Genomic DNA, 10,351 nt, shown 5'->3' with positions numbered 1-10,351 from the left:
ATTGCCAGTTTGGGATTCATTTATACAAATATATTTATGCAAGTAAACAACAACAAAAAAAAAAAAAAATCAAACGCCAGCGCTTTTTGCTTTTTTGCTGTTGTATATATTTTCTCCCTTTAAGTATTTCATTAGATTTTTTAAGCATATCTTTTTAACTTTGTGCATGCCCTTATTTGTATTTGTATTTATTCAGTGTGTTTATGTTGCACTTTTTCACCGAAGCAAGTTCCTAGTTTGTGAACTGTGTTCACAGACTATGGCAATAAAAGTCTTCTGATTCTGATTTTTACTGCCATCTACAGGTCAGAAAGAATTTTGTTTCTTTGCGTCTTGACGTCAGATCTGCGTATCCAATGGGAATCAAGCATAAGGTTTGTCTTGACCAATCAAAAGGCTCTGCTGCATTTAAAGGTTTTGAACGGAGGGTTGTTTAAAACTGAAAAAAGCACTTGAACAGCGAGGACTAGTTTTGGACCAAGGTGCTTAGGCATCCTTTATTTATTTTACTACCTACCACGTTTAGATTATTATTTTTTTTGAGACCAGTTGTACCGTCTCCTGGACGCTTATTATTCTTAGATTTATTGCTGGATTACATTAGCATGTGGTTTTAGCACAAGTAATCGGGACACGACGTTGCTAAAGGTTAGCTAATCGAAAATAACGCCAATAAAGCAACAGGATCGTGGCACACTAAAACAGAAAATTCAACTTGGAAGCACCACTCTAGGTAAGTCGTTTATTATTAGCTTTGTTTTAGTCGTCTGGTGAACTATGACTCTTTGTCACTCTGGTGCAGTATGCAGTATACTATGGTTAACATGCAGTATACTATGGTTAACATGCAGTATACTATGGTTAACATGCAGTATACTATGGTTAACATGCAGTATACTATGGTTAACATGCAGTATACTATGGTTAACATGCAGTATACTATGGTTAACATGCAGTATACTATGGTTAACATGCAGTATACTATGGTTGCATGCAGCCACACAAGCTGTATCATGAAAACTGATGTAGTGAAATGTATCCTACTTTTTTTCAAACCAAATCTTGTTTGTTCTGTCATGTCAAATTGTACCTCGCTCTTATATAATTATGCCAATTTATTCTGTGTTGAAGGCAATGGATTCTTCAGCAAGAGTCAAACTGTCTAAAGAAGGCAATCCACTAAGGCCAGAAGCAAAGGTAATATGGTAATTATGCTGTATTTTAGAATGAAGCTTTAGTTAAAAAATCTCGCTTACTACGTCCTGTGGGTTGCAGGTTATATATGTATATGTCTGCATGTGCCTAACCTATAACAGGACATTAGCTACCTGCATAGTTTGAACATTTTAGTAGAGTAATTTGAGTTGTGACAAAGTAGGTGTAACACATTGTTTTTGTCACCACCTTTTTAATTTTGAACTAAGGATATTTTCTGTAAACTATTTGAATGGCTAAAAATTTAGCGGTGTGATGTTTTTTTGTGTTGTGTAAATTAATCGTGGTGTTCAACTTGCATTGTTGGGATTTTCATTGCAGACAAAGTTTGATGGGCCAATGCGTGTTCCCGTATCACAACATTCACAAATGCCTCAGCGTGTCATGGGTGTTTCAAATGGACCGCTGAGGCTGCAGCGACCAGCCACACATCAAAAACCTGTATCTCATGTCCCTGCTGTAATGAAGCCAATGTCTGCCAATGGGCAAAATATTAATCCACTTGCACAGAATGTACATCCCATGTCCCAGCAAAAGACCAGCTCACAACCAAACCCACCAAAGGCACAAGAGACAAAAATGAAGTTGGAGCAGCCAAAAACTTTAACTGAGCCTCCTAAGACTGAGAAGATGCAGAGTACGAAAAACTATTTGATAAATGCACATCTAGCCTGCTTGTTTTTCAAATATTTAACAATTTCTCTGCATTTTTAGATAAACCAAGAAAAGGTTCACAGTAAGTTCTTTTTTTCTTCCCCCCCCCCCGTTTACACATTTACCATTGTATACAAATGGCAAATGGTTTGCCACAACTACAGGCTGGCTTGCCAGGCTACTCTTCTCTCCTACATAGTTTTATTTAAATGTTTCCTTCTGTAGAAAGCCGTGGAGCCTGGAGAACTTTGAGATTGGGCGACCTCTTGGAAAGGGAAAGTTTGGCAATGTCTACCTAGCCAGAGAGCGACAAAGCATGTTCATCTTGGCTTTGAAAGTACTGTTTAAGAAGCAGCTTGAGAAGGCTGGTGTAGAGCATCAGTTGAGGAGAGAAGTGGAGATACAGTCTCATCTGAGGTAAACTGACAATTTTTTTTCCTATTTGGCTTGAGGCTTTTTGATTGTGCCTCATTTTTTTTTTTCCACCTTAGCATTATTCAACCTTGGTTCTCTAAATGAATATTTCCAATATTGGTGTTGGAATTGTATCCCTCTTATCAGATATCTTGTAGGATGTGACTACAGTAATTGGATTAATGGTATGCAATGAAGTTGAAGGGAGCCTTCCCACAATATTGTAATAAATGTATGAGGCCATTATGAAATGTTTTCCTGTCAAGAGGTGCCATTGCGTTTACAACATTAATGGTTCTGGTTATTAAGTGGGCTTGCCTGTGTTTCAGGCATCCCAATATACTTCGTCTTTATGGCTACTTCCATGATGCGTCTCGTGTGTACCTCATTCTCGAGTTTGCTCCCAAAGGACAGCTTTACAGTGAGTTACAGCGATGTGGAAGGTTTTCTGAAGACCGAAGTGCCACTGTAAGTTCATAAAATTTCGTGTGCCTTTTTTAAATGTCATATGTTTATTTTGGAACTCTATTCACAAGGATGCCATTGCTTTGGCTTACAATTTTAATGTGATCAAATAACACTCTGTTCTGCAGTACATCATGGAACTGGCAGATGCCCTGTCATATTGCCACTCAAAGAATGTAATTCATCGAGATATCAAACCAGAAAACTTGCTGCTTGGTGCCAATGGAGAGCTGAAAATTGCTGACTTTGGCTGGTCTGTTCATGCTCCTTCTGCAAGGTACATTTGTTTTGTGAGACACTTCAAAAAACCTTATTTTTATTTTTTAATCTTTTGGCTTGCTAGAAATGGGAAAACTGCACACTTTTTCTTAAACTATACAAAGATGTACATCCTAGGTTCCTGTCTTCTTTCAAGGAAGTAGGCACACTGAGAAGTGGATTAGTCAATCAAAAAAAGCACATGAGGTGTCTATATCAAAACAAGGATGACAATTTATGTGTTGATAAAGGAAAGAAAAAAAATTGCATAAAATTTCTCATGTACATATACATCATTGTTAAGATTACATGCAGTTTATACAAAATGCATGACACAACCAGTATATTTATGATGTAACAAAGTGGTTTGAAAACTGACTATTCCATTTCTTTATTGGTCTGTAAGCTAATATTTTCCTTTTTAGGAGATCAACTCTGTGCGGGACTCTAGATTACCTGCCTCCTGAAATGATTGAAGGGAAACCTCATGACCAGAATGTTGACTTGTGGAGTCTGGGTGTCCTTTGTTATGAATTCCTAATTGGACAACCTCCTTTTGAGGCAAAAACTCATGAGGAGACTTACCGTAGGATATCAAGGGTAAGGCGTTTGCACTGCTACTGAATTTTTTTTAATTTCTTTAAAGACCATTTTAGTAATTAGACCAAGAAGTGGTTTTGTAGCTCATCCAAATCACTAGGTGAAGTATGTTTGAGGGGGAAACACTGCCCACAAATCGCCTGCACAGGTACTTTCAATAAAGTTTAAACATTAGAATCCTCAGCTATAACCTTAAGGAAGCTAAACAAGATGAAAATCTCCTGCCTCAGTACCATCGGCGGTACCCTTAAATCTGAAATTTATGGACACAAAGTTTAGTTGATTTGTACCTGGATGGTTGTGACAGTAAAGTAATCTCAGATTATGTGCAGTGTGTGGGTTCCTGTGGTAACCTTACAGGATTTTTCAGTTTCTCCGTTATGTAAATCAAAGTGTGTGTTTTTTTTGTTTTTTTTAAATTCATGTTTTATTTTTTCTCTAGGTGGAGTACACCTACCCCCCTCAGTACAATATCAGCGCAGGAGCAAAAGACCTGGTTGCCAACCTACTGAAACACAACCCTTTGCACAGATTGCCCATCCAGGGAGTTTTGACTCACCCATGGGTTGTTGAAAATTCCACCAAGAAACCTACCACTTTAAATCAAGAATCGTCCAGCCAGTGAACAGCTCCTCAGTTTTCACATGCTGAGTGAAGGACTAGGGAGTGCAGAAGTCACAACAAACTTTACTGTGGTTATTCCATAGAATGTGCAACTGCTTTTGTTTTTATTCTGTTAGAAAAATGTTTCCTTTTCAAAATATTTCCAATTTGTAAATATTTTCTTGAATCTTAATTATGAATGTTTTAAATTTATCTTATTTTTTAATGTCCAAGTGCGCAATCCTCCTAAATGTCGTGTTTTGTTGTCTGATGCATGTACATAAATGAGTCCTGTAACAATTACAGTGCTGCAATCTACTTTTTTTTTTTTTTCCATATTATGAAAACCACATTGACATTTCACAATATCTACAATTGACACTGACTATTTACATGGGTTGCTTGCTAATGGTCATGGCTGGTTCTTATACTTGAAATAAAAAACACACATTTGAACAGAATGACTGATCTATGCAATATACATTTTACACTTTCACTGTGGCTAAATATCTTTTAAAATCTATTACGCAGCCTTTGATTATGTGGGGTGTATGGCAGATGTTGTGCAAGTGTGCAAATTTAAGTCTGGTGTAAGAACCATCAGATGATTCTATAGCCTATTGTACATCAGCATTAGATTTTTTTTCCTTTATGCAAAAACGGTGTTATACATGAGAATACTTTAGGTGAAAGCGCTGACCAGAGTCCAGTGGAGACCAGATCGGAGACAGTGACTGGACAGCAGCGATGCGGTGTTCATATAGGCTAGAAATTTTAAACTGCGAGTTGGAGACCCTGGTTTAGATGAATGGCGGAGTTTTTAAAACGATTGATGTAATTCCTGCATTGACCACTAGGTGGCACTCTTAATATCTGTACTATTTGTAGACCAATTGTGTGTTTGACTGTTCAGACTTTTCTGTTTTATAAACAAAATCAGTATGGCTGTGTGACTGGACTATTTTGACGCGTTAATCCGACAATAACATGTGCTTCTTCATTTCTACATTGTCACTTGTTTTGGCGCAGTCGTGAGCGCGCAGTGGAGCAGCTGAGGCCTTTTGCATTGTCACGCTTTGGATAAGCTGCTTAAATTCCTGCAGTAGGTGGGGAAGTGGCGGGCGCTCACGAATAAATGACTAGGCCAGATGTCTGCGAAAAATCAACATGGTGAGTGAACAGGTCGAGCATGAGGCCTGCAGCACAAAATCTGGAGCGCGAAAATCCAGGAGTGTCTGCAAATGTACTGAGGAACTTTGAATGTTACTAGGCAGTTACTATGGACCGCCCGATGCTGGCCTGATTCCCAACCTAGAGCGTTATTTTTTTCCCTCCTTCTCAGTCTTCTATTCTGGTTTGCAACCAGAACCCTTTCCAATCTTCACCCTAAGGCTGCACCTTCACCCTAAGGCTGCACCTTTGCGTTTCAAGCTCAAATAAATGTGACTGCGCCTTCGATGTTTTTTTTTTTTTCTCTTTTATTATAGAGAACAAAAAAATACATGTTCTGACCGTTCGTTTTACATAAAACCACACACGTTTTTACAATATAGTGTCACTTTTCTTTATTCTTTAATATTAATTTCACGATATATGTTAACGACTTTGAGATATACATTCCATCATTTTGAAACCACAATAACACACTACACATACGGATTTATAACATTTCCACAGGACCCATTGGATTGCACAAAATGAAAAATGTCTGTATGCACATTTTCCTCTTTTTTGATTTCAAACACCAAATTAGGAAATAGGAAATCTATTTGAACCTCAGAATAGGCCATGTTGAACAGAAAGTGCGGGCTTTCCGTTTGATCTTGCAACCAGATAGGACAGTGACATTACTTAAAGCCAAAATAACAGATCTATAAGACGTTAAGTTGAAAATATGTCAAAATAATAAATATCCACGTTTTTACGCAATAAAACGGAGCTGTATAATTTCTACTTCCCAGTTTAATGGTGTTCTGTGTATTCGTATCATACATTCAATGCATAGTTTGTATAGCTGCTGTGTATGTAAATCTTTCAGGGGAAGGTCCAATTCCTCACGTGTAGAGAAAATATAGCCTATTATTTGTCCCTATGCTTTCACATTTTATGTGTAGGCTGTTATTGCCGTGCATTCATTGCATTTGTTCCAATATTGCAATATGTGAAGTTACAGTATAGAGGGACTTGTTCTCTTCTATTTGTGAATGTTTTCCAATCAATAACCTACTCTCACATTAGCCTATTACCAAACGTGTCCAATCATCACAATGGATCTGGTTTTATTTAATTATAAACTCGACTCAAAAGATGCAATTTGTACAACATGTACCGTCCACAAGGTGGACTCTGGATACTTACTTGCCATATGTCAGTGCACGCACACATTTCAGTGGGTGCACGTGTATTTTTGTGAACGGATACAAGGCTACATGAAAATGTGCCTTTTACGCATGGATTAAGCAGAAGAGACCGCGCCCGGAAGTTTTTTTTTCTTTGACTAAATGGGGATTTGCACTGAACATCTACGAGCTATTCTTCTATGTTGTATTGAAAGGCCTCTATGAGCCCCTCCATTGAGTGAATGAAGCCAGAGATGCTGCATATACCTCCTATTACAAAGATTGCGACGTCGAAGAAAACTTGGTGCCATAGGAGCTTTCTCCAGAGAAGCTTGAGATGGAAGAGGCTGGGAAGCAGAAAGCAAAGGCCCGCGCCTGTCAGGCTGCCCGTGAGGCCCATTAGCAGCGCGAAGTGTGGCACGTAAATGGCCATAAGCAAGGTGAACACCACAAGGCCACAGCGGAGTGAGAGTCCCCACGATTTGAGTCGTCCGTCGCCCCCGTAGCAATCTGGGAAATACGTGCGCCCCCCATCTTTGAAAAAGCTTTTCTCTAAGACCTCGACAGCGGCAAAAAACGGCAAAGGATAAGAAAGCAATGCTTTGGCCACAAGAAATATGTTGACTACGGCGCGAATGCCAGGAGGCAAGTTGTCTGTGATCACTTCCTTGGTTTCATCAGCCCAGGTCAGGTAGGCCACAAGCGCGAAGAGGCCTTTGAGGATGCACGCAGCAATGTGGGTCCAGTTCATCATGCAGTGGAACTCGCTAGGCTTTTGCATGTTGCCCTCCAACGACGGAAGGAAGATCTGTGACGTGTAGCTGAACACGATAATTCCAATGGAGATGGGGAACTTCTTGACGTCTATGTAAAACTTGACCTTGTCCCAGGCCCAGTCTCTAGCCCTGGACAGGCAATAGGCAATCACCAGAATGTTGATGACGAAGTGAGCCAAAGTGCACAATAAGCTGAACTTGGACACAGCTTTGAGGTTTTTGAGGAAGGCGCACGGCAGCAGCGCAGCGGTGGCGATTATGGCCCAGGACTTTTGTGAGATGGGCATGTTTGGGAAGCTGTTGTACATGAGGTTCCCGCTCACTACAACATACAGGATGCATGTCATCACCAGCTCAATGATCTGCGCTACATTCACGACGTGACCGCCCAGAGTGGGAAAGCGGGGCGCACAGCAGGCATTAGCAATGTCCACGTACGAGTCTCTGACGCGGACCATTTGTCCGTCCTCGTCTTCCTCATACAGACAGGCGATGAGGATTTTCCCCGTGTAGCAGCAAACGACAGCGGCGAAAATAATGAGAAAGAGTCCGAGGTATCCACCGTGGAGAATGGCATAGGGCAGGCCCAGGACAAACATCCCCTGTGGAAGGACAAAAGCATAGTGATATAATGTATCTGATATTCTGCACAAAGACTAAAATCCGGCAAAAGCTCTCTGCTTGTCTATGTCCAAGTGTAGGCCTACATACAAATTAATACAACATGCTGAAAATCTAGCTCTTCTTCACCTTCTACAAACTCAGTTGTTCACATTTAACAGGCCAATTTGTTTGAACAGTTTTTGACATGTGTATGTATCATTAAAGCATGATGCATCAGCGTTACATTATTTATTTTACATATTGTGGGTTTTCCACTTTGCTTTAAGCGCATCACTGGCCTCTGACGTCACTGCAACACGGAGGACACGCGGCGTGACGTGACACATGTCCCGAAAGGCAACGTGAAGCGGTGCGTCTGAAGGGCTTTTTGTCGCAGAGCCTCTTTCAGATCACGATCCTCTCAGGGATTCCTTTGTGTGTGTGTGTGTGTGGGGGGGGGTGTTTGTGTGTGTGTGTGTGTGGGTGTGTGTGTGCGTGCATGTGCGCGCGCGCGTGTGTGTGTGAGAGAGAGAGAATTATGCCCATATAGATTTGAAACATAAGCCCTAATATGTTTTTGTTGTGCATTTAAGTCACCAACCCACTGTGTAAGCTGCGAGGTGCGGAGGTGTATTAGGGTCTTCTTAAAAACCTTCTGTATATTTTTTAAGACTATTGGCCCATCAATCAGATCACGGACTTATGCAGCTCTCAAGTAGCCCAATTATAAAACGAATTACAGATTTCTTGATGCCTTGATTTTAATTTGGAACACAGTGCATCCAAAGCAATTTATAATCTTACATGTTTGAAATGTTAATTTTATTAGCTACTTTTTTGTTCAGTGACTGTTGCCATCACGCACAGGTCTATTTATCAATACAATGTGGACTGGGCAGTGTGCTGTTATTGCATCAGTGCCAATAGATGGGCATTACTTCACAGACAAAGAATTCGTGCGTGTGCGTGGGTGTGAGGAGGGAGGGGGTAACGGGGCACAGACTCTACCTCCCTTTTGCGGCACCGTTTGACGCCCTTAGTGCTCTTTCTATGCCGGGCCAAAAATACATAGGGCCAATCAACATCGTGTTTCCCCCAATTATCGCCAATGATCATTACTCTCAATGAAAACTGGATTGAATTCATAGAACCGGAAAACGTTTTATGAGTTTCATTCCACAGGTTTACCTGGATGGCATTGGTGACGTTCCATCCAGCTTCCCAGGCGGTGATTTTGGGTCTGGCTTCGCTTAGTTCGTTGGGTGAAGCTCCGTCTTTGGAGGCAGACTTTGGTGGCCCGGTGCCGTCTCTCTGGTAGTGACTGTCCCCTTCCACCATGTCCCCGCTGCCCTCGCCACCCTCTCCCCCACCGCCCATCATCTCCTCCGAAGTCAGGACGTCCATCTGCATACCTTGCCGGTGGTCGTAGTCCAAATCATCGCAAGCGGCAAAACCCAGAGCCTCCTCGTCTGTGGCGGCCTGGAAGCCCATCCTCGCAAACATGCCACTCACCTTTGCCTGTGATTTGTTAGACACAGCTGTGGCTGCGTTTGACAGTTTATTCGTCAGCTTGCCTCTAATTAACGTCGCCATTTTAATTTCCTTACTAAAATTATCTCCAAGACAGTGAAATAAGAGGCCACGACAAAATGAAGTGATAATGTTTAGAAGCTCCGAGTTGCTATCTCCACTTCTTCGCGGTTTGATTCTTAATTCTGCCCAGGTTCATGTCACCTTCAGGTGCTGCTGCTCCGTCTCTGGATCTTGACGCTGCGCTCTGGACGTTTGGCTGTGCGTTAACAGAGCGGCGCGCGCAAAAGCGTTACGCACCAAAGCCACGAATCAAAGCAGGTTTTTTTCTTCCGTCGTCTTTTTTCTTCTGTTTTTTTTTATGAAGCCCAGGACGTAGCTCCCTTTTGGTGTGCTCTTTTCAGGTGCCTTCACTGATGCCAATGCGGTACCGAGGAGCCCTGGGGGAGAGGCAGGGAGGAGACACGTGTCCTCATCACACTCACTGCCAATGCGATCTCCACAGCCTCCCTCCTGTGCCCCGCCGACACACACGCGCGCAAAAACGCCACAGATTTGCTGCATTTCTAGGGGAGGCGCTTCAAGAACCCCCACCATTCCGTTCCCCAACCTCAACCCACCAAACCTCTGCTTCACGTCCAATGGCATTCTGGGGGCCTCGTAGCTTGCATAACTTTACGCGTATAAAAGCAAGCCAAGAAAATGAAGACACCTATGTGGAGAAGAATTAATATCAAACATTGCTCAAAAATTAACAAAAAGTTATTCTGATGAAGAGGACGCAGAGCTTCACTAGCCTATAATTGGATATTTGGATTTTTAAAAAGAGGGACTAATTTTGTTTTTGCTGGTAAGAGCCAAGGGCGCACAGTGTTTAGAACTCCATTGGCTTTC

The 10,351-nt window shown here is 41.6% G+C and overlaps 2 protein-coding genes across 3 annotated transcripts in view; one reads left to right on the top strand and one right to left on the bottom strand.

Annotated features, from left to right (window-relative positions):
- Positions 1–4,910, top strand: part of aurka (aurora kinase A) — a 139,966-nt gene extending 135,056 nt beyond the window's left edge. The window contains exons 2-10 of one of the 2 annotated variants that reach the window (XM_055221909.1): positions 1,131–1,197; positions 1,537–1,656; positions 1,726–1,852; positions 1,930–1,951; positions 2,095–2,286; positions 2,613–2,751; positions 2,877–3,025; positions 3,432–3,606; positions 4,049–4,309. In XM_055221909.1, coding sequence (XP_055077884.1) covers positions 1,135–1,197; positions 1,537–1,656; positions 1,726–1,852; positions 1,930–1,951; positions 2,095–2,286; positions 2,613–2,751; positions 2,877–3,025; positions 3,432–3,606; positions 4,049–4,231 — 1,170 coding nt within the window. In that variant the 5' untranslated portion in view covers positions 1,131–1,134 and the 3' untranslated portion in view covers positions 4,232–4,309. Of the gene's footprint in view, positions 1–440; positions 734–1,130; positions 1,198–1,536; positions 1,853–1,929; positions 1,952–2,094; positions 2,287–2,612; positions 2,752–2,876; positions 3,026–3,431; positions 3,607–4,048 lie in introns of those variants that run through there. The other variant, XM_055221908.1, reaches the window with a different exon arrangement.
- Positions 4,911–5,691: 781 nt separating this feature from the next.
- Positions 5,692–9,978, bottom strand: slc32a1 (solute carrier family 32 member 1). The gene is made up of 2 exons (XM_033967093.2): positions 9,116–9,978; positions 5,692–7,926 (listed from the first exon to the last, which is right to left on the bottom strand). Exons 1-2 carry the CDS (start codon positions 9,518–9,520, stop codon positions 6,739–6,741), a joined length of 1,593 nt encoding a protein of 530 aa, XP_033822984.1. The 5' UTR covers positions 9,521–9,978; the 3' UTR covers positions 5,692–6,738.
- Positions 9,979–10,351: the final 373 nt, after the last annotated feature.

This window comes from Periophthalmus magnuspinnatus, chromosome 5, assembly GCF_009829125.3.
Source record: "Periophthalmus magnuspinnatus isolate fPerMag1 chromosome 5, fPerMag1.2.pri, whole genome shotgun sequence".
NCBI lineage: Eukaryota > Metazoa > Chordata > Actinopteri > Gobiiformes > Gobiidae > Periophthalmus > Periophthalmus magnuspinnatus.
This window is presented reverse-complemented; position numbering and strand designations above follow the sequence as displayed.

What these genes read in the sequence shown, in the direction of transcription:
- slc32a1 (XM_033967093.2), bottom strand. Translation starts at nt 9,520, where the DNA reads ATGGCGACGTTAATTAGAGGCAAGCTGACGAATAAACTGTCAAACGCA. An exon ending in ACGTCACCAATGCCATCCAG is followed by an intron (nt 7,927 to 9,115) that starts GTAAACCTGTGG and finishes GTCCTTCCACAG; the next exon opens with GGGATGTTTGTCCTGGGCCT.